At 46.2% G+C, this 24042-nt stretch overlaps 1 protein-coding gene across 3 annotated transcripts in view; it reads right to left on the reverse strand.

Moving 5' to 3' along the window:
- The window catches only part of LIMS1 (LIM zinc finger domain containing 1), a 65528-nt gene that overhangs the window by 35697 nt on the left and 5789 nt on the right, over window positions 1-24042 (reverse strand). The window contains exon 1 of one of the 3 annotated variants that reach the window (XM_066577488.1): window positions 1049-1209. The exons of 1 other annotated variant lie outside the window; for it this stretch is intronic. In XM_066577488.1, the coding sequence (XP_066433585.1) occupies window positions 1049-1155 (107 nt within the window). In that variant the 5' untranslated portion in view covers window positions 1156-1209. Of the gene's footprint in view, window positions 1-1048; window positions 1219-24042 lie in introns of those variants that run through there. One more of the 3 variants, XM_066577483.1, reaches the window with a different exon arrangement.

Below are 24042 nucleotides of genomic sequence, written 5' to 3' on the forward strand. Positions count from 1 at the left end.
GGTTACGTCACGCAAAAGCGGAGAAAAGCCACAAGGACAGCAGTGGACATACAGGCAGTAACAGTGTAAATCTTGACATTCACACATATCAAGTAACAAGGTTTAGATTGCGGTTGATCACACGTGAATGTTGGCAACCATCCACGGACAAAGCCAACGCCGATTATACCGAGTGAACTCTACACATGCTCTAATGTCCTAAGAGAGGTATATGGACATAATAGATGCCCCAACGCTCAGGACTGCCCTCTATAGGCCAGGGCAGAGCTTCTCTATAAATCAATTGCCCCAACAGCTTCCATTTAAAAAGCAGTTGTTGTCCTCCTGGGGACAAGTTTTCACTAAACTGGGTATGATCACTGTGACTCTGAGGCCAGTCATTGCCACGCCATTTGCCTTCCACCTAAACATAGTTGATCTTGTGCATTTACTACTGTGAATGCTCACAACAATACGAATTCATTGCTATACAAAAAAAACCAAAAAAACGGAACATATACAAATAGGTTTATCAGGGGGACTTTCCACCCTGCTCAGCACTGTGCACCCTTGTACCCTCTGATGCATTGACTATATGAGCCGTTAGCATTACACTAGTGCCCCCACTACACACAGCAGGCATGCAGTCATGCAGAAAAGCATCCCAGCCCATGGGAGGTCAGAAGTCGTTCTACAACATTCTTTCCTCTAAAGCCCCTTCAGTCAGCGCTGCCAGCAGATAGGAGTATGAACAGGATCCAACATGCTGCAGGATCTCCGTGCAAAGATAGGCTGGGGCAAGCCGTAGCTCTGCGGTCAGAACCACGCCATATTTTGGGCCTCCAGTGCTGAACATTTCACGTAGACATCCTATTTGACAGAAAACCGCAACAACGGAGCTGCGGTTTAACCCCAAAAGTAAAAACACTCAGACAACACCACATTCCACCCTCCCAGCTCTGCAGATCTCCTAAAGTAACTGCAGCAACATGTTTGGGATTAGCATTCTTCATAGCAAGTGCAGAACATAAGTGATTCTAACGGAAGGTGGTATAACCTGGGATCTCACCTTAGTTTGTCCCCATGGAATCCATTCAGCCCCACGCTGTCAGGACGCTCCTTCCTTCTCCGGTACAGGTCGGACTGTGACAAGGCTTTCAGCTGCAATGCACTCATTTTTTTTTTTTTTTTTTAAAGAGCACAAAAATGTAAAACTCCTAAAAAATGTGTGTGCTTGTAGCCTGCAGAGCTAGCAGTGCGGTGAGCAGCACCTGCAGCTACTGACACCCCTGCCAGCAGCCGCTTCCTGTTTCTCACTAGCACACACCCTTCACCAGCCACTAGCAGAGCTCCCTTATCACCTACACACCTATGGGCCGGCCGCAGGCTACTTGTTGGCTGGATGGAGGCGGCCCCAGGTCCTCCATTGTCCCCTCTACACACAGCGTCATTGTTGTGCTAAGTGGACAGTCACCCACACATCATAATGTCACATTATGCATGAGGGGACAAGAACAAGGAGCGGAGCTGACATAACCCGTCCCTATAGTGATGGGGACATATTACATCACCGCTGGGAAGGAGAAGTCACTGGTACGTACCATTCACCTAACACTCTTAGGCAACATTCACACGGGCGGTGTGAATCGACTTGCATTGCTTCTGTGAAATTGCGATCCGCGTTTCACGTGCCTCAGAGGATGGCAAGCATTTCCCGTTGGTTTCAATGGGAATCATTGCATCGCAATCACATACGCAGTACACAGCATGCAAACACCATGTGAGGTCTTAAGGTCCCATTGAAAACAGTGGGCGAGGCGTTCCGCGGGAACACACAAAGATGGAACATGCTGCGATTCTTATCTTCACAGCATCACCAAAAGGGAAAAAGAAGAAGAAAAAAAAAAAAAAGATTGCTCACGTGAATAAGTCCATTCAAAAGAATGGAGTTCATATTCATGCGTCTCACAAAACACAAAACTCGTGGCCTAAGGTCACTCTATTGTTGTATCTTGTCTCCACCTCAGTAATGGGTGAAGAAAAACAGAACGCCCACAAACAACGCCCACAACTTGATTGGCTGCTCAGGAGAACAGAACAGGGGAAGGGGGGATGACCGTAGCAGTGAGGAGAGTGAAGGCACCGGAGCGGGGGAGAGGGTTGACCGTGCCAGGGAGAAGAGTGAAACCCTGGCCGGCCCCAGGAACAAGCAGAGCGCAGAAGACATTGCAAGCTGAGGTGGGCATCATCAACACAGTAACAAGGTTTATCTGTCAGTGCTCAGGTCTCCACCCATACTTGTGGTGGAGACAAGATACAACAATACCCTCTCACACAAGCAGTCATTTTGTGCACTAAAAGCACAGTAACAACGCAGGCAAATGAAGCCGCTGATGTCACCACTTTCCCTCCCTGTGACATAGAACGCTGCGTTCGAAAATGCGGTAAACCGCTGTACACAGTGTTCTATCGCATTTTTGACAGCGTTGAAAACATTCCCCATTGATTTCAATGGGCACTGTATCGCGTTTAAAAACGCTTAAACGCTGAAAATAGAACAGACGGTGTTAGGAACGCTATGTTTGAACGCTAGTCTAAGAAGTCCCATTGAAATCTATGGAGGCACTTTACAGCAAATAGCGTAAAACTTGAAATACCACGCTAAATGCTGCAAAAAGCGGTCTGGAGAGCAGCCTTAGGCATTCTTTCCCGTATTTAACGCTGCTGTGGTAGAATGCCGTTACTGGGTGTTTGACTGTGTTTTCTTCAGTTCTGGCATTATCAGCTTACTTGGCTACTTTTATAAACTCTGCTGAAAATACAGTCAAATGCTATCAAAAACACAGCCTATTTACAAGCGCTTGCTTGAGAGTGGCCTAAGGCTGCCATCACACAGGCGTTCGGCAAAGCGCCGCAATTTCACTTTCTCTTTTGTCCGCAGCTTCCTGTGGCCCACAACAGAGTTTAGCGTACCTTATCATTGATTAGGTGCGCTAAACGTCCAAAATAAAACGGACTCCACTCCGCCAGCCTGTCTGTCTGTCTGTAAGGCTCCATTGGACATAATGGTAGCGTTATACTGCGGCACTGAAAACGTTCCGTCTCATAAGTTATTCAGGGGAGTTGATCCTTCTACAAATATCTGAGCTGGCGACACCAGAGGAGCCCTACAGGAGATGGCACTTGTGTACATAACATGTAAATGCTGCACAATCATAGGGTGGCTATTTTCACAAGTGTTATGTAAACATCCCTATTATTTATCACCTAATACACACAACCTACTTCCTCCGCCAGCCTCTCCTAAGTTCACATATCAGACCCCTCGTCACAAGGCACAGAATCTTCCCAATAGTCACCAAGTCACAGCTGCATGCCCTGCCATACTCCTATCCGCACACCCCTGCAATGACCCTCTACCAGGAAAATGCTACGTCAGAGCAGACTACTGCCATTGGTTGTATGGTACTTGGCTTTCAGCATCCATCAACGAGGGTCTCACCACACTATGAGAGCTTGTGTGTTCTCCGCATGGCAGGGGCAAATACTGTGTCTGCATGCCCTCGGCACCAACCACCACATACATGATTGACAGGGTGCCATCGCGGCCGGGTTTTACCCAACCCTAATTTCCATTTACTCTAGGTTTTGAAGCTTTGGTTGATTGACCTAATGTAAACGCAACATGTACTTGAGCTGAGCAGACAGATATTTATCTGCAGATCATTGGCAGATGCAGCTTATAGATGGCCACACACATTAGACTAAAGAGGACCAAAATTGACAATTTCATTAACGAATGTTCACCAGGTGGAACAGAACAACAGACATTTGTTATGGCCAGCAGATGACACACCGGCAAGAACCAAGTTGGCCATGTTCGGAATTGTCCATATACACAACAGTTCTGTGAAGGATCTTCACTGCGAAATATTGCTTGTCCGGTGAAGATGGCTTGTCAATTGAACACAAATGGTCAACTTGAACTACAATGGCAGCCAATATGTTCCAAAAGTGTATGGTTGTGTTGGCGCAATGGTCATTCATCAGACAAACATTCGATGCACAGCTGTTCCACCATCACCCAATATCCATCTAGTGTGTATGGCCGCCTCAACCAACAGATTCACCAAATTTAGCTGGATCTACGAAACGTCTGCTGTGTAACGCTAGCCATATACCTGGGATACGCATCTGCAGACCTCCGTTCTGGCTCAGAGAGCGATGTGGCACATGTGATTTGCTCTAATATGCCATAACCCCTAGTGTGTTTATCAGGAGGGCATGGCTTTCTGCACATTGACATTTACCACAATGCCAGAAGCTGGTCGTAATTATAGTACAAACTAATCACCGCTTATAGATTTGCATTTTTGGTGCACGGCCAGGCAACAGAGATGTGCCAGGTTTATATTTAAAGTGGTGCATCCTGCTCCAACGTACTTAGGCTTCAGACTCCCCCATCAACTGTTCCAACCAGTTTGGGATGTTGCCGAGGGGAGGGCAGGGAGGAAGCATGTAACAGCAGGATTCTCCGTAGGGTTATGGAGCTGACAGACACGTAGTGGTGACATCACAGCAGGATATCTATTCAGCTTCAAAAGGCAAAAACAAATAAAATAAAGATAGAAGTTTCAAAAGTTAGGAAAGAACAAAAAAGTTTTCACAGGACATTTTTTTCATGCTATAACTGGAGATGGGCTGAAAAGTAGAACTCTGTTCGCACAAAGCTAGTCGTTGTGCTCTGGTGACAGGAGCTATGACTGGCTTCCTGATACCGAGTTTGGCTTGGTGATCGGTCACCATATGACCAATCCCATTGCTGTAAAGGGTGAGGCTTTTATGTTATACACCCACTTTAATTAGCACATGAGAATTAGCCATCAGTAAGAGTCAGCTACTAAAACCAAGTCTTCTATTCTCAGAAGAAAGAGTGACGCAGCAGTAAATATTCTGTCACCACAATACTGAGATGGCCTGTTATGTACTGATGGGAACCCGGGGTGGGGGTAAGCGGTGCTGGTAGTGTACTGGCACAATGCAGGACATCAATGGAGACGTGTCATAACCTTAAAAAGGGCTTGTACTAGAATTACAAGCTATCCCCTATCTGCATGATAGAGTATGAATTGCTGATTGGTGGAAGTCTGACCACTGTGACGCCTGCTAATCTTGAGAATGGGGTCCTGGGTATCCCTCTAGCTGTCAGTGCAGGGATGCTTCACCCCCTGCAGCCAGTGACCTCACAGTGCCTGAAGCTCTGGCAAAGCTTGTACTGTCGCCACTCCATTCCTTTCAACTAGGCCAAAGCAAACGCTTACTGCTCAGCTATCTCTCCAATGATTGCAGAGCAGGGTTACAGCAGTGTTAGCCTATGTGGAGTGGGGGCGCTTTCGTCAGGGTGATCGCCCCAAAGTTAGGTGTGGCCTATTTGGTTGACTACCGCTGGAAAACCATCTCTATGTATGCAGTTCCAAAGACATCAGGAGTTTGAATCAACAAACCCTGCTGTATAAACCTTGACCCTAAGACCGGCAGCACACGGGGGATTTGCGTTGCAGAATCCAGAGTGGGCGTCCGCAGCAAATACCTTCTGTAGCATGCAACAGCAAAACGCATTTTCCTCTACACAAGCGGAAACCAATTGTAATTTTCTGCTCGCGGAGGTAAATTTGCAGCATTAAAGTCCAAGGCAGCTGTCCGACCCGCAGATTCCGCATCACTGTCTAGCAATGACACAGGAAAAGCCAGTATTTCAACAAAAAAACTGTACAGTGAAGATGGCTCTCCGTGTGGACTGTCCGCAGTACGGCCGGCGAAAGAGAAAGCAGGTATGTGCGGATGCCGGCTGGGCACAGGGTCGGATTCTGCTGCGAGCTCCCGCATGCGGAATCCGACCCGGTTGTGTGCAGCTGGCCTTAGACAATATGCATATTATTGTTTTTTTTGTTATTTTTTGTGTATTGGCGTTAATAAGGTTTTTAAAGAATTCTAAGTAAATATTCTAAAGGGGTATCTTTCTGCATTGACAAGAGCTCTGTGATTGGTCCCCACTACCATATTCGCATTATTGCAGCAATATTGGTTCCCTTGTTCCCTAGAATCCACAGCACGCTTGTCCCTTGGGCACGGCTTTTGTAGACCAGCAGTCAAGAGACTGTCGAAACTTTTTTCCTGTGAATTTTGAGCATCAGCACTGCTTTTTCTTGCAAAAGCATCACTGCCACTTGCGATTTTGTTGCACACTTTTTCACGCAATTTTTTAACGCGAAAGTTAACAGGACTTTCTAATGTTAAACACTAGAGATGAGCGAGCGTATTCGCTAAGACAAATTACTCAAGCGAGTATTGCCATTTTCGAGTACATCCCGCTCGTTTCAAAAGATTCGGCGGCCGGCAGAGGTGAGCAGTGAGTTGCTGAAGTGAGCATGGGGGAGCGAGGGGGGGTAGAGAGGGAGAGAGATCCCTCCCCGCTGCCCCCTGAATCTTTTGAGAAGAGCGGGCACGTACTCGAAAATGGCAATACGCGCTCTAGTAATTTGCCTTAGCGAGTACGCTCGCTCATCTCTATTAAACACGCATCGTATGAAAATCAGAGATTTGTGCTTTGCGATGTGATAAAAAGGAGGCTCCATGAGGAATATGAGATTAAAAAAAGAAAAAACGCAGAAAGATAGAGAATGCAGCAAATGTTTGTATCGCAACATCGCATAAAGGAAAACATCGCAATGTGAAGGAAACCATTGAAAATCATTGGTTTCATAATTCTGCGTCTTTACTTGCTCTCGCATCACGCAAAAATCTGCAATTTTTTTGCCATTCTGGATGAGCCCTTAAAGAGACTGTCACCATCTTTATGCAGCCCTCACTGAGAGCAGCTGAATACCGTTTTCACATTATAAACTCCCATTGACTTTCGTGTGATTTTATCGTATGAGAAAAATCGCGGGTGGCAGTGATGTACAATTTTTCACAAGAAAAAGCAATGCCGCCGCTCAAAAATCACCTGAACAAAGCTGCGAATTTTCTAGCAGCTTTATCACGATTGCCGTGTGAAACTAGCCTGTGTGGATCTGTGCAGTACTTATGAAGAAACTTGCATTTTATTAGCAGCAGCCTGGCAAACTTATGGGCCATTTACACAGGAAGATTATCACTCAAAATTTGTTCAAGCGAACGAAATTAAGCAATAATCATCCAGTGCAAATGCAAAAACTGTGCACTCCGATCCTGGAGAAACAAAGATGGCCACACCAGCTTCTTCTGGATGAACGACTGCCTGTTCGCACAGGACTGTCATGCAGTTTTCTATGTGCAGAAACTGGACGAGGAATGAGAAGCGAAGGAATGAATGCTCATTTGTCGTTCACTTGTGGTATGCATTTACACTGCACATATTTACGGACACATATACGCATTCGCCTGTGTCAACAAGCCCTTAGACTAACAATGTAGTGTGCATAAGGTAGTCAGAGGAGCGCTTTAGCCATCTTTGTTTCTCCAGCAATGTCGCTTTAAGGATCCCTGGTGTGGATCCTTGAACTTCACACCATTGCCCCATAGTCCTGTCACAAGTTGGTACCGCGCAGATCTCACGGCTCTCCTCGAGTTCTCCAGCTCTAGGGCCGCCTACTGCTGCAGTCACCGTCAGCCAAGATATCGAGAAGATTTAGTGAAGATGTCCAAACAGCAGTAAAGCTTCCAGCGGATTGGGCAATTCAGTCCTGCTAATGTGAGCAGAACTGCATAATCTAATGCATTTGATTAATCCGCGTAGTACCGCAGAGTAAACACTCGCGGAATCCGCAATTCCTATCCGTTCGTGTGAGACCGGCCTAAATAGCATGACAATAAAACCTCTACGACAATCTTTGGGATTCCTTGGCTTGTTCCTACATATGAATGGAGAGCAGAAGGGTCCAAGGACCATTTACCCTACTAACAACTCCGTTCGCCATCCACCGCACGGCCCAACGATAAGTCGCACTCCTCTCCTCGTACACGGACCAGAACTTGCTAAAACACAATCTAATTCACTTTCTTGACCCATAAGACACATACCTTGTGCTTACAGCAAGTTACAGGCAGCAGTGATGAGACGGCATCCGTCATGTCCTTACCATGTAAGGCTAGCAGAGGCGCTCTCCAGTGTACATCTACTTACAGCTATTGCCACATCATCTGTTTCCTGGACAGCGCTTCCTCCTGTCAGCTACATACATTTACACCGGGCAGGCCCCCACCAATGTGCGATCATTCAGTATAGGGGAGAGTATCACATAAGTACCATATTTTTCGCTTTATAAAACGCACACCCCCCTCCCCCGTAAAGTGTGGGGGGGTGGGGGGAGAGTCAGTGCGTCGTATAAAAGAAAATTTAAAACTGGTCGCGCAAACACACTCGCCATCACGTGAACAAATGTGCGATCAGTTAGCAGTTTTCTTTCCTCCCCAATGTCGCCTGTACATACCGCTGATTGGTGGTGAGCACTGGCGTGAACTGCTGCTGCTCCCTCACCTCCACCAATCGGCTTCTTCCCTTCCTCCTGCCGCACACAAGCGCTCCTGTGTCACGGAGCTCCGGTGTTTCAGACCTCTGCTGTTCCTTCTGCTCCGTCGCCCGTTACTATCCCCTGCGCTGTCCCTGGGTGAGATCAAAATATCCCTATTTTCCTCCTTACAAAGGAAAAATATGGTATATCCCAGTACAGATACCATCAGAATGCCAGGAGGTGTAGAGCGGACAGACTTCCGAAGGGAACTGGTGGTGGGATGTTTCCTGAGTAACTAATCAGTACGGGACACTGCAGCACTTCTGGACCTTCCAGAGTCCACTGTTGGTCATGTTATTGGGAGAACATGTGGTGTGTGCGGTGCGGCCACGGTCGGGGAGACCTCGTAAACTGACAGAACGTGGACAAGGAAGCCTTGTATGAGCCGTGAAGGCATTACATACATCGTCTGCCATAACACTCACTCAGGAGGTCTCACCGGCCATTGGAACATCCATTAGCACCAGAACCATCCGTAGAGAACTGCATGCGAAGGGTTACCACGGACGAACGGCTGCGCACAAACCCAACATGACAGCAGTGAATGCACAGAGGCGCCTCCGATGGCGCTTGGAGCGTCGTTCTTGGACTGTAAATGAGTGGAAGCAAGTGTTGTGGACAGATTAATCACAGTACACCGTCTTCCAATCAGATGGCCGTCCTCGGATGCAGCGATTGCCTGGAGAGCGGATTCTATGCGACTGCATTGTCCCAACAGTGAGGTTTGGAGGAGGTTCTGTTCTGGTGTGGAGAGATTTCTTCTGGGAAGGACTAGGGCCATCGGTTATAGTGAAGTCCACCCTCAATGCCAATATGCACAGAGACATTCTGGACAATGTGGCATTACCTACCCTGTGCCAATACTTTAATACAGCTGTGTGTCTCTACCAACATGACTGGGCACCATGTCATACAGCATGCGGTACTGTGGCTTGGTCTGAGAAACAGAATGTCTGCAAACTCCATTGGCCAGCCCAAAGTCCGGATCTCAGTCGCATCAAGCATCTTTGGGATGAACTAGAACGCTGTATCCGTGCACACCCAACACACCCATCATCCCCAGGCACTATCTGAAGCTCTCCTTCAAGGAATGGAGGCAAATCCCTCCACACAGCTAGTGAAATCTGATAGAAAGCAGCCTAGGAGGGTCACTGCAGTCATTGAGGCCAAAAGGTGGTCCAACACCGGATTCAAAATTGTGAATGAACTCAAATCACATCACCTTCTATGTGTTTACACACGGTGTATAAAAGGTCATATAAAGAAGATCTTTACCACACAATGCTGACCAGCAAAGAGGAATTGTGAAGTCCTATGTTCTTCAGTAACGGGTATAGCCTACATCCTGTAAGGGGCTTGTCAATGGTCCGTCCTCTTACATTCTCACTGTCAGGGGTTTTAGGACAATTCTCACACCTCTGAGATTATTATACATACATATAAGGTCCCTTCCACACTCACCATTTGCCTCCGTTGAGCCTTTCTGTCTCTCTGTTCTGTTTTGCTTCTGTTTTTTGAAAACCCATTGAAATCAATCGGGTAAAAAAAACAAAAAGATCCATTTATTTTACTTATACTTCCATTTTTCTCTACTCCAAAAACAGAACAGAGACAGAACGGCTCAACGGAGGCAAAGCGTTCGGGTAAAAGGGGCCTAAAAAGATCTATACACATACACACCCATATTTTTTGAGAGTACACACCTGGCAAAGTTTGAGTGCCACCAAGCTATAACACTTCAGACCAACAATGTTTGGCATCTGAATGCCGCCGTACATTTCATTAAGTAAATAGGCATATCGCGTGATAAGGCGCAGGGGTGGTTAGATGTGCAACTGCGCATAATCTCACCCAGTTAGGGCGGGCTCACATGAACGGCTCGGATTCTGCATGTGGATTTTCGCAGTGGAAGACCATGCGAATTCATCGCGGAAAGTAAATGAAAATGATCACAGATATGATTGTTTTTCCGCGCGGATGTACACAATGCACAGCGAATCGTCCGCGCAGAAGAAAGATCTCTCCACCCGGCATTCCTGTCTATTTTCCTATGAAATATTGAGCATTTCTGCCACTCATACGCAATGTTAATTGCGTAGGGGTGACGGAACAATCAGGTCATCTGGGCTAAAATGGAGCAATCTGCAATTCCTACCCACATGTTTGAGCGAACCAACGAAAGTTCATGTCTTTCAATTCCCACATATTACTGCGTATTGTCAGCGCAGGCACTGATAGCAGAATCCACAATTGAAATCCGCCCGCGTGAGCCCAGCCCTAGTAGGAAGAAAACATGAGTGATGGAGAGCAAATATAACCCCACTTTCTAACTAGGGAGGGTAACATTACGGGGGTGTTCCAGGCAGCTACACAGCGGTTTCTGCTCTGACCCGGGGACTCACAGCTGGAGCCGCATGGAAAACCCTTTTAAGAAAAAGTCAAGACCTGTTGGGATTACTGGAAGGTTGTATAAAAGAAGGGATGTCAAAAAATGTGGCCAAACACAAGATGAAAGTCAGCAAAACAGGCCAATTTCGATCATTTCAGCCAATCCTCAGTTCAAAGCTTTAGACAACCATCTGTGATATCAGACTGCTGACTGTTATGTGATCAGTCACGTTGGATTTCTTTGGCTGGTCATAACTGTAAGCTATGTGTATATGACACCATCAGTGTTTAGTAGCGTAATATGCAAATAAGGAGGATGGAACAATACCTCTGCAGCGCCACCTATTGGATGGCAGCATTCCTGTAAATCAATGCTTGACCCATTATACAGGTCTGTAGAGCAATGATTGGAATTTGAAAACCAAGCCAGAATCCATACACAGACAGCTGTTTCGGGGTTTTTGCCCCTCATCAGTGTGCAGTGAGTTTCTTGCTTGGCTAGCGAGAGGCCTATGACGTAGGTCAGGAGGAGTAGCATCTCTCCTTAAGGAGAGCATCTAGAAGTAGCATAATGTGGCACTGTATAGACATACACAGATGGCCTACAGCTCTGTACTATGGGGTTTGCAGGGGCACCAAGTGCCTCTGTACAGGCGCGGCTCACATGGCCCCAGTGCAAAAATGCCACCTATATAAGGTCCTTTCCATCACAAAAATGTCAATAGTGAATATGTGGCCCATTGTATGAAACCCTCCATACTGAGCACTTTTACAGTTGTCTAGTAGTAATAGCTTTCATATGGCAAGGACACAAGGCTTATGACGATATTTAATCATTTTAACTTTTTACTGGTTATTGAAAAGAGGAGCAAAAATGGCATGAAAAATAGTATCCAAATGCTCAGTAAATCCAATATGGAAAACTGGTACTAAGCAAACGCCATATACATATTGGTAGGATATGACAGACCGCCATCAAGTTGTCACACTATACCAATGGTGTACAGTGACAATCATGATCAGGGTCTTATGTCACAGCCCTAATAGCCGAAAGAAGTCATCTTTAGGCTACGTCCACATAAGGCAGATTATCTGTGTGGTCCCTCTGTACGAAAAACCTCCAGCATTTACAGTAGCAGCAAAGTGGACGAGATTTTCGAAATTTGGTTCACATGCTGCGGAAAAAGTCTGCCCAAAACCCCTCAGAAATAGACATGCGGTGCAGAATTTAAACCCTTAACACGCTGACGAATCCACCTCTTCTAATGAGTTAGTGCACTCTGCATCCAAGTCCAGGCCAAGTGGTGCAGTTTTTGGTGCAGATTTTGATGCAGAACAGAGGTCAGGACAAATATATAAGCTAGGGAAGCCATGGCCTACTTATACAGGGCCAGCAGATTCTGCAGCACTTCATGCTTCTAGGAAAATACAGTGCTGGTGCTGCCATCGCTCATTATCCAATAAGGAATAAGGAAATTAGGAAAGTCTCCAAAAGTAATTTAAGAAAGGGCTAGAGGATTTTTTTTTTTTTAAACAGAGAAAAATACTCTAAAATGAAAATCTAAATCCATATACAGTGCGAAAATCTAGAAATATGCTTCAAGCAGATGATTCACTTGAGCACATATGTCCATATTCATGTGATTAGGTCTGCTTTTACTGAGGCAGTGCTGCCCTCTACAGGACGTGGAGCCACGTGTCAGCATACAGTAGGAACAGCTCAGCATGTCAGTATCCTTAAAAGGAAATCTTATAGTCAGCCACTACTGGCAAGGAAGGAAGCGGGGATCTGACACTCCACGGGAATCACTCCATAATATAGAAGCCGCTCGCATAGTGGAATAGATGTATCCAAGTTTTCAGTAAAGCTATCCAGAGACTTCCCCTCACTTCTGGGAGATTTTGCAGATGCCCTGGGGTGGAGACATTACTACAGATATTTGGTAATTAGATACTTTTTCTTGGTGGCCAAGTTCAGAGACATCAATAGGAAACAACGCAAAATGAGTAAAGTGCTCGGTGTGCCGACCACCGGGGATCCATCCTTTTTTGCGGTCACCCACGCCATTTGTATCAGTTTTTTGGAACCGTGAAATAAAATAAATCTTTATCACACCATTTTCACAGTACATAAAGGGTGGACACAGACTTTCCATTCAGGCATTTTTTTTTATCAATCTAGTGCTGATTTCCATCTACTTTGCAGAAAACTACATAGGGACAGAACAGCACAATATGAGGGACAGTGACCTGTTTGATGTCCGTCTCGCATCATTTAGTCCCTCTCAGACTTTTACGGCTTTTACCCACTAGCGATATTTTTCCCTGCGATGCGACAGCGATCATTATGAAACCAATGATTTTCAATGGTTTCATACTCATTCGCAATTTTTCACTCCAGCCTCACATATCGCTCAGTGTTTTTAATGGGACCTGCAGCAGCAGCGCTAGCCCCATTGAAAACATAGGGAGTAAATCGCAGACTTCTGCCACAGCTGTGACAGCTGTGGCAGAAGTCCGACATGCTATCCCATTGCTTTCAATGGGGTCGGTGCTGGCTGATCGATGAATGGCTGTGCGCTCCCTGTGATTGGCTGAGTGCTCAGCTAATCCTTTCAGGAGGCTGCTAAAAGAGCTTCACAGCAGTGCCGAGGAGCCAGCCACAGGACGCACATGAGTGGTGGATAGGTGAGTAAATAAATTTTTTTTTTCACCAGCTAGGGATGATTTTCAGGGAAGAGGTTATATTCCAAGCCCTTCCCCGAAAATCAGCACTGCGGGGGTTGCCTGCAACCCGCTGCTTTCACTGGGGCCGCAGCAGTCTCGACCAGATTTAAAACAATAGGATAGCATCCACAGCTGTGGCAGAAGTCCGCAATATACTCCCTATGCTTTCAATGGGGCTGGCTGTGCTGCTGGCCCCATTGAAAGCATTTTACGATATCGCAACGTACTCTTTGCGCTGCGAGGCGTGTGTTTTCCGCTTGGGGGTAAAAGCCCTTACACTGGATAGAAAAGTGAAGGAGATGATGTTCTTCTATATAGTTTCAAGGGATGACATGAATGGAAGCAGAAATGGCGCTTCAAGTTGAAGGGGCAAGGACATCATTCAATGGCTGTGATTGGTTAACCCTCACGGGCTTTCATTGGCTGACATGGCGCCGAGTTAACCAATCAGAGCTTAGCTTGCTGGAGGCGGGGCATTCAAGCCCCGGATCCAGAAAGCAAAGCTCTGTGTCGACATGGAGGAGGGAGCGACAGCCTGCAGCAGCGCCGCAGATCATCGCAGAACGCCAGCAGTAGGCGAGTATTGATTTAATTTTTTTTTACTTGCAGTTAGTTTTCCCATTGAAACGCATTGGACACATTAATAACGTTTCAATGCATTTCAATGGGGAAAAGTGCTTTGACATACGAGTTTTTTGGCTTACGAGCTTCGTCTTGGAACGGATTAAACTTGTATGTCAAGGCACCACTGTAGTTCTCTTCCTATACACATACTGGGATGAAGCGGTCCATTTACATGCTGCAGGCGGGTAGAAGCCGCGGCCCACTGCTTTGCCTTCAAGCTTTGCTCACCCCCCTTCCAAGTCATACTTCAAGGCATGTTCATTTTGAAACGCTGCAGTGTTTCAGAATAAAAACTTGGAAGATAGAATAATCTATCTGCTGTACCAGCTAGTACTGTTCCAGAGGAGCATGAATGGCCTTATAAAGTCTCCCCAACCTCCTTCTAGGTGTTTTACTTAACGATAGATGATACCCTTCCCGACCCACGTCACAGGCCCCTCACTAGCAAAGCTAGAAGCCTGCTGCACAATGATGAGGGGCAATCACCCCGAAACAGCTGTCTGTGTATGGATTCTGGCTTTGGCTCACAATTTCCAGTCATTATTACAAAGCTTGTTTAAAATGTCTGACAATGACTTGCAGGAATGCTGCATTCCAAAAGGTGGCGCTGTAGAAGCATTGTTTCATCTTCCCATTAGATGAAAAACACACACAGGTGCACTGTACATACCTGTTCGGGCAACATGAACCTGCTGACATGTTACCTTGCGATTTTCTTACAGCAAAAGCCCTGTTGCCCGCGTGATAGAGGCCTAAAAGTTTCCCTTCTGCTGCAGCAGTCCTTGTTGAGAAAGGTCATATGGACCAAAAAGTCTAACGAACACCTTCTTATTGTCTACTAACACTCCTCCTCTGAAGTCCAATGTCTTGGACCATTTGCTCATGTGTCTCAATAAATCAAAAAATTCTAAGCAGTTCCGAATTATGTGGAAGGGATGGAAACAATGGGAGATAAAAGCCAGAGGTCTGCGTCTGACATGGTCCCCTATGTTTTTATACAGCACCCACATTTCAATGTCATTTTTGTACCCCTGACTGCCCCTTTATCACCCAAGACTCTCTTCTACTTACTGAGCCAAGCCGAGCTCACCATAGGACCCTACGTTTGTCCCCCTGAACTAGAGGGGGCTGCAATAATACCCTATAGCCCGGGCCATAGTACGACTGGGACTATGAATACATACATCCGCATGCTGCAAGTTCCCCCAAGACGATTTTTTTTATTATTTTTCGCTTCCTACTGCACCAGACAAACCACTCATTTATGAAGGAGTTCATTATCATCTCTTGACTTCTAAAAAGTACAATAGGCAACTGCAGGGCTACATATCTCCCCGAGGCAGTGGGAATCAAGAAGAATTACCAACTGTTAGAGCCGAGCATTATCCCTGAGCAACCTCCTGCAAGACAACTCTGCCATTATCAAGTCTGCACAAAGGATCCATCTGTTGGTTGGGAGGACGCAACGGATCAAACAGGCCACGTGACGCTGGACCCAAACTAAAACCATCTGTGGCTCTGAAGCCAAGAGGATCCCTACAGCTTCAGAGGAACAGGTACTGCGGCTCTACAAGGTGTACAACCCCCATGTATTAGACTCTATGTAGCCTCATTACAAACCCAACTAATCGGTAGCATTTTTTGTGAAACTTTACATTTAATGTTCACAAATAATTTGGACTCTTGGGGTCAAGAATCTGTTTTTGAAGACCATTTAACATGTTGTACTTTGACCACTAGAGGGCACTCTACCTACGTAAAGTGTGTGCAAGGCCAGTGTCTGTGCAAGTGGGCAGTGAATGGTGCGCTGTACCCGGTACGTCCTATCTTTGGGCGTGCCCTCGCATCGCATCTTCCATTGTTTTCCGGCAAAGCATAGCAGTGAGTGCAACGCAACGTTTCCCATTGAAATCAATGGGAAACACTCCGCAAAAGCCATAGCGGAGGGTAGGTGGCTTTAACACAACACCTTGCATCCGCGGGAACATTTCATGTTGGCAAGCATAATATTGGGTCGAGTTTCATGGCCCAAAGTCGCACTTCCCTGTGTTAAATTAGCCTTATGCTTTTCATTGGATTTCCCAGGCTGGTTTTGGCGTTCACAATCTGCGCCTAAACTGCTCCGTGTGAACAAGGCAGTACAGCAGTCTACAGAACAAGAATAACATCTTTCTGTGAAATTAGGGCCTGATCAGTTCTCTTTTTACAGTAGCCACTGTGCGCTGAGTCGATTTTCTCCGATTTAGATGCCCAATGAAACTTATGGACATCAGCACAATAGAAGAACGTCAGAGGTCCTCTAGTCGCAGCTCTCAGTTCTGACTGATAGGGGGCTCCACTGAGATGACCAACTCCTTATTAGCTTTAGAACACATGAAAAGAGGTTTGGACTAAGCAAAGAACCCTTTTATGGCGCTTCCACACATACGGGAACATTCTGCAACATGCTGCTGGATATTCTGCCATGTCAAAAAATCTCCACTAAAATCCGCCCGTCTAACATGCTGGTCTTGATGCAAATTCGAAAATGGCTAAATTCTATTGTCAAATCTGCATCAAAGTGCACATTCAGGCCAACTTCACACAGGTTTCAACAGGTTCATTCACATTTCCGTATTTTGCGTGCGCACTTTGGTCACATGCAAAAAAAAATAAAAATGAACATTCTATTTTTCTGCATATTTGCACACCAAACGGTCTCCATTAAGGTCAATAGGGGGTGCGCAATATGCAAAGAAATGCGTAGAACACTGTGCAATTGTGCTAGTAAAAGAACACATCTGGAACCAGTTAGCTATTTCAATCAGTACTTTTGTTGCGTGCCTAAGAAATTGTGCCCATTCCGCAAAAAAAACAAGCTTGGGCAAATATGCTTACGCGCATGTGACATGCAAATTTTGGGGTGGAGAGCCAGACTCGGGGGAATCAGCTGATCACCCCACATACTTAAAGGGGTTGTCCATCTTCACACAAGTCCTTTAAAAAGAGCCGAGGATAGAAAAAAAAAAGTTATTTCAACAGTGCTCACTGTGCTGTATTAATAAGCAATTCGGTCCTCTCCCAGTCCCCCGGCACTCTAGGCCAACGCCTGGCTCCTCACTGTTCTCCACCGCCGTCTGCAGCGAGTCACCAATGACATCGCTGACACAAGGGACATTCATCCGCCAAAGCCAATCACTGGCTGCAGCAATCACATGTCCCATTGGGCTGCAAGGGAAGATCAGCAAGGAACCGGGCACCAGCCAATCCGGAGCAAGGAGGAAAGTTTTTTTCCCTTTTAACACACCATTGAGAGCAACTTTAAAACAAAGTGTTTAAGGCTAGAGCTACTCAAACACAAGTCTGCGGAGCTTTTAGTAGCAAGGCGTCTCATACACAGCTTCAGTTGAGCATCTACCGTGTTTCCCAGAAAATAAGACCCTGTCTTGTATTATCTTTTGCCCCAAAAGAGGCACAGGGTCTTATTTTCGTGGGATGCCTTATAATACTTACCTAGCAGGCGCCGTCCGGGTCTCTCCGCAGCTCCGACAGGCTTCTATATAGTTCTCAGCGCCGACAAAAGATCACTTGCTGGTAACGGGGGCTATTCAATGCGATGGCTGTGATTGGCCGAGCTGCGGTGCTCAAAAACCAATCAGAGCAATCTCTTGTTGGAGGTGGGGTTTACAGAGCAGCAGGAGGGACTCGGACTACTCCTTCGTGTAGTGTAGCTAGGGCTTATTTTCAGAGTAGCGCTCATATAAGGGTGGGCCCTATTTTCTGGGAAACGTGGTAGCAGGTTTATTATGTAGGCCACATTATGTAGGTATTCTCCACTAGAAATACACCGAGTGACCGCTGTATTACAGATATCGGCGCTTTCGCAATTTGCATTAAAATTAGACATGTGATTTTGAGGTACAACATAAAATCAGGTAAGCAAATCTTCCGTTGATCAGTTTCAGTGTGGCTACACTTTACAATTAAAGATCTAGTGATCCAAGCGGCTTCAGGCGAGGCCTGGTCATCAATGCTAGACTAGCCGGGGACAGGATTTCACAGTCAGACTTGTGGGGTTTTCTAGTATACCAAGAATGGTGCGATCGATGAAATACATCCAGTGATTGGGGATCCTGTGGACATCAACAGCTCAGCAATGAAAGGGGTCAGAAGAGAACGCCAAGAATCACTATATCAAACAGGCAGTGCACTGGCAAACAAACTGCAGCTGGTGCTCCACATGGCGTGTGAACGCACAACGCGTTGTTCCTGACTATGGATGGGCTATAACAACAGATGGCCGGTATGAGAGCTATTGCTGATCATGTGAGACAGAAAGGCAAGGCTTCAGTGGGCGAAAGAGTGAAAACACCTGCAGCACTGATCAGTGGAAAACCCTCTCCAGATCAGAAGAATCCAAATTCATGTTGCACCATGCTGATAGGAGGGTCAGAATTTAGTGTAAGCAGCATGAATTGGTGAACCCTTCCTGTTAGGTGTGAACAGTTTAGACAGATGGAGTAATGGTTTCTTGGCCTGTGGGTGGCGTCATGACAAAATGCTGCAGTTCTGAAGGTCAATTTGCTACTACAGGGGTGTCTCTACTAAAGTGGCTGTTCAGTGCATGTCTTTTATGGATGCCTCTAGTGCAGCCAGCTGGTGTGCTTACCTCAATCCCACTACAAGACGCTGATCTATAGTCTAGACACAACCACAATGTACAACTGTATAAACTTACAGGCATAGCTACATGCAACAAACAGCCCCTCTAGTTGGTATGTGACGTTCCAGGCTGTAATATCCTTCACAGGCACAGAACAATGTCAGAGGCTGGATGACAAGGCCTCAGAGAGGTAGTACGCATGGTGCCCGTGGGCACTCACTACCAGCCATGCACACTACCTCTCTGTGCTTCAATCATTGTCTTGGCCAACTCTGAACTTGTTCATCAAGCCACTGATGACTTTCTATGCCCAACGAAGGGTATTACAACCCAAAATATCGCATATAAATTAGAGTCTATTCACCAGTGCCATCAACGTGCAGCATTGTTATCCAAGAAGGCTATCCATGCAAGTGCGCAGAAGTGGTAAACTGAAGGCTGCTTGGTCCTCACCCTACGCACTTCCTGCTGCTAGAATAAGCGTAAGAGCTCACGCACACAACCGTGTTTTCACCACGCATGCGTTGCACGGCCGTGGTGAGTGGAGTCAATGAAAGTCAATGGACTGTCATTGTTCCATGCACACCGGCGTCTGGAAACTATGTATTAAGACACAAGAGAAATAAATTGCAGCATGCTTTACTGCTCTGCATATGTACGCAGCATGAGCCCTATACACTTATATGGGCTGTGTAAGATATGTTGTCCATAAACACACACACAAAAAAACAAAAAACACACTGGGCATGACTGAGCGTGTGATTCAGCAATGCGTATGGCTGAAAAAATGTAAACCGCTGCCGGAAGACCTGCAGCCTTTTACGCATATGGCCGTGGGCATGAGCCCTTAGCCGTCCATTTACACATCACCACCTCTGTGCAGAGCTAGAAAGTCACGGCCAGGGGGAGCCTATTAGCTAAGAGAGCGCACAGAAGTGTCCTGCTGCAACTACTACAATGCAAGCCTACTGAGAACGCCCCGTCGTTACTCTATAGTTACATGGATGCATGTCCCTTCATTCAGAAAGGGAAGAGATTCGTCTGTGCCATGACTGGTACCTCATACGAGACAAGAGAGTTTATCAACTGTAGATCATCACATCTGGTCTACGTTGCCATCTGCCCGTGCCCCAAGAACTACGTCGGTAAGACCATACAGGAATTCCGTGGACGTATCTTGGGGCACGTGGGTAACATCAGGAGAGGGGAAAGTACCCCGCTGGCCAACCATATGCACCAGATCCATGCTGATGATATATTTAATATCAAATTTCAGGGCGTCGAATGCATTTGCAGTTTCGGAAGGAGAGGTGACACTAACTGTAAAGTAGTACAAAAGGAATCTCAGTGGATTTTCCGCTTGGACTCTGTGTCCCCAAATGGCCTCAACGAAACCCTTCCGTTTGGCTGTTTTTTGTGACTGCCGTTTTGACCACTAATCCCATTTTGGGATTTAGGTTTTCGTACTCTGGTTTTATCCTATCTCCTATACCTATCCCATTACCCTGGCCATTATCTGTTCATATTCTTGGCAGGTCGGATCTACCAGCTAATATAGGCAATTCAGCTAGGAGCCTACTGGTAATATTGCATTTATCACTAATATAGACAAGGTTAGTGCTGGGATACTTTGCATCCCCCAATATAGGCTCAGCATCATCCAATATCTTTTAGCCTATTTAGCCATATATATGTATCTCTCTGAAATCATCAGGATCTGTTATATGATGCCATCGATCAGAATTGTTCTTTTCACCATTCACTGCATTTACAATAGCTGGTCCGCACGTCCTATCCATTATGGATGCATACCTACCGCCAACTCACATTCTTATCTATCATTTCGGATCACCGTCTGTCTGCACTGTCTGCGCTTTCAGGCGACTGGTCTTGGTGGTAACCTTCCACCTTCTAGGAGTGTCTGATAGGGTGCACGGTCCAAGGGCTCGCTTAGTACTATCATCGGGCCTTGTGGCTTAGTCGCATCCGCCTGACGCCAAGTCACGGCAGCTTCGTTCTTTCATATCAGTTAGGGTTATTGCACCCTTTCCTAGTATAACTTTTCCACGATAGTTGGTTCCTGATGAAGTCAGTCCTCTGACAGAAACGCGTTGAACCGAGAACCAAATACGAATTAATCTATATTCATGTACCAACCTATCCAGTTTCTGCACTGGTCCAAGAGAATTTTGGGATTTGTTATATCTGGGAATTGCACCATCGCAGTTCCGGTCAGTAGCCCCATATTATTGTTGGTTGGCACCAACATATACGACTTTCATGTGTGTGTGCCTTCCTCCTGTTATATGAGCTATTTACTCATATGGGGTCTCTTTCCTAGCATCTTTTACGATTAGCTTAATATTGAGCTGTTCTTATACATGTATGTCTGTCTATGTCACGTCGTGTCAGTGTGGCACCCTGAGTTGTTTTAAATATTATTTAATAAAAGTTACGTTTTAGGAATACATTCAGTGAATAGTTAGATGGTCTAGGTCCGCGCGCATGGTCATTACATCAACCACCATGAGCTTAGCGAACACACTTGTTTTAACCCTTACATATGCAACGTGTCAAAGACGCAGCATGTCAATTCTTTCTCTGTTTCCGGAGCGGCCGCTCTTCTCTCTATGGGGAGAGATGGTCGCTGTGGAATGCAGGCGGTGAAGCCTCTCCAAAATCCGGGGCGAAAGGCCGCAGGTTTTGAAGCTGCATTTCTCCCACGGAAATCTCACGGGATTTCGGTCCCGTGTGAATCCAGCCTTAGGGCGAGAGCATAGTATTATAATAAAGCCTATAACCGCAGCTCTCATACGATATCACAATCTACATACTTCTAGGTTTAGGTAGGGTTTGTCTTAGGATTCGTTCGGATCAAACACACATTAATTTTTACGCTTTTTTTTAGCCTTGTGATTTGACGCAAAGTTGCATGAAGGCAACCATGAGTTTGAAGCATTGGGTGGCATTTCCATGCCATGCCAGCCATCCACTTTCAGACGTGACCCTGGTATAAGGGGATTTTTATATTTAAGAATTGTATTTGTCAAACGTATGAAAACTGGCACAGCGGTTGGCAGCCACAGCGCTGGAGCTTCAGTGCTGCCAACTTCTTGGGTGCCCTGCTTTTTGAAGCATCATAATATGTGAGTGGAAGTGGAACTATGATGTACTTCATGATTCTGGGCTCTCCAATTTACACTGACATACATTTGCATGTCCCGCTTCTCGTCTGTGAGGCGGGCAAGAACAGGACATGCGTGGAGTACATCCTCATAGGCTGTAACGGGGCAGGATTATCATAGGCTGTAACGGGGTAGGGTGAACATAGACAGCACACAGCCCCAAATACACCAGTGAGACGGAGGCCGATACATATAATTAGTGCTTTTAATTGGCAAGCATGTACCAGACATCCCAGTAGAAGTCGTCTAACATTTGCTGAGTGTGCTGCGATACGCTGACAGTGGTTAGTAAGATCAGTACCTGAATTATTACCCTGCCAAGAACGGAACGTGCCGACAGAACAAAAGCTGCAATTTCTGACATTTCTGCTCTTTTCTAATCCTTGGCTGTCCGGGACGGTGTCTGGCCGGATGACTCACGCTGCCAACCACACCGCCAAATATTTTAGCTTAACACAAGCTTTTGTTGGCAGCTGTATGTTGTAGTCAGCAGAAGAGGGGAGATATGTGGCACTGCCACCCAGCCAAGTGCTGCAAGCACCCTAACACATCTCCTGCCATCCCAGGCTATGGTTTTATTCTGTCTCCACTAAAGACAACACAATTAAGGGTGCAGTCACACAAACGATATTCTTGCGCACGTTTTGTGTGATGCACGCACAAATATGAAATCTATTCTTCTGCAAGTACAGTATGGGACGAAGTTCTACATTTTGTGCACCAGAGGACCCCATAGAAGTCTATGGGGGTATGTAAACGTGCATGCAATATACATCGCAAAACCACAGGGAAAACACAAAATCTGGACCTCATTAGGCTAAATAGCCCTTTAAATCATAGTGGGGGTGTCTTGCACCCATGTAAACATGCGCTGAACAAAAAAACTAGACTTAAATTTGCCGATATGCACGTAAAAGCGCTTCATTCACGGCACAAATACATTCCGCTGAGATGAAGCTGTTCTTAAAGAAAAAAAAAAACGTCGATGTCCATAGAAGCCGTGTACTGCGATCCTGAGACGAATGCTTTAGTTTATGCTATCCTATGCTCACAGCTGTGATTTGACCATGTGAAAATCCGCACGGTAAACAAATTGCAGCATGTTCTATTTCTGCGAAGCCCGCACAGAAATGTCACCGCTTACACGCCGGCTCTGCGCAAGCGTGGTTGTGCAACAGCCAGCACATCACAGAGAAGAAGACGCCACACGGGTAATTCCAAAGAAAAAGACACTTGACAATAGTGTGCTGTCAACTTGCTCACTTCATATGTCTCACGATCCACTGCTTGCTCAAACGGGTTCACCTGCCCCCGGTCCTGGGCTTAAACAGCAGAGAATTCCATGCAGGAAAAAGTGTCATCCACGCTTGCTTGCAGAATAAAATGTATAATCTTCCTTTATTTAAACATATTTAAAATTTGCCAGGTATGCACATCTCTGGACCAGACGCGCATCGGCTGCACAGAGCCACCATACCACTGACGAAGGCTCTGTGCAGCCGATGCGCGTCTGGTCCAGAGATGTGCATACCTGGCAAATTTTAAATATGTTTAAATAAAGGAAGATTATACATTTTATTCTGCAAGCAAGCGTGGATGACACTTTTTCCTGCATGGAATTTTCTGCCACACGGGTAAGTATGAGGTCAATGCCAGGACATGGGTCACATCCCGCTGCGTGAATCTCGTAGCAGGAATCCGACCCGGCTGTGGGCATGAGGCCTTAGGGTACGTACGTCCACACTGGGCATATGGAAAACATACAACGTATTACCCTAGCAGTACAGTGGATGAGATAACAAATCTAAGGGTCCTTTAACACACGCAGATAAATTTGCAATTTATCAATTGAAAGTCGGGAGGGGTATTGTCACTCCTAAGGCCTCATGCTTCGTGACGGGCTCCGCAAGCGGAATACCGCAGCGGAGTCTGTCATGGTGCCCCG

This window comes from Eleutherodactylus coqui, chromosome 1 (genome assembly GCF_035609145.1).
Source record: "Eleutherodactylus coqui strain aEleCoq1 chromosome 1, aEleCoq1.hap1, whole genome shotgun sequence".
NCBI lineage: Eukaryota > Metazoa > Chordata > Amphibia > Anura > Eleutherodactylidae > Eleutherodactylus > Eleutherodactylus coqui.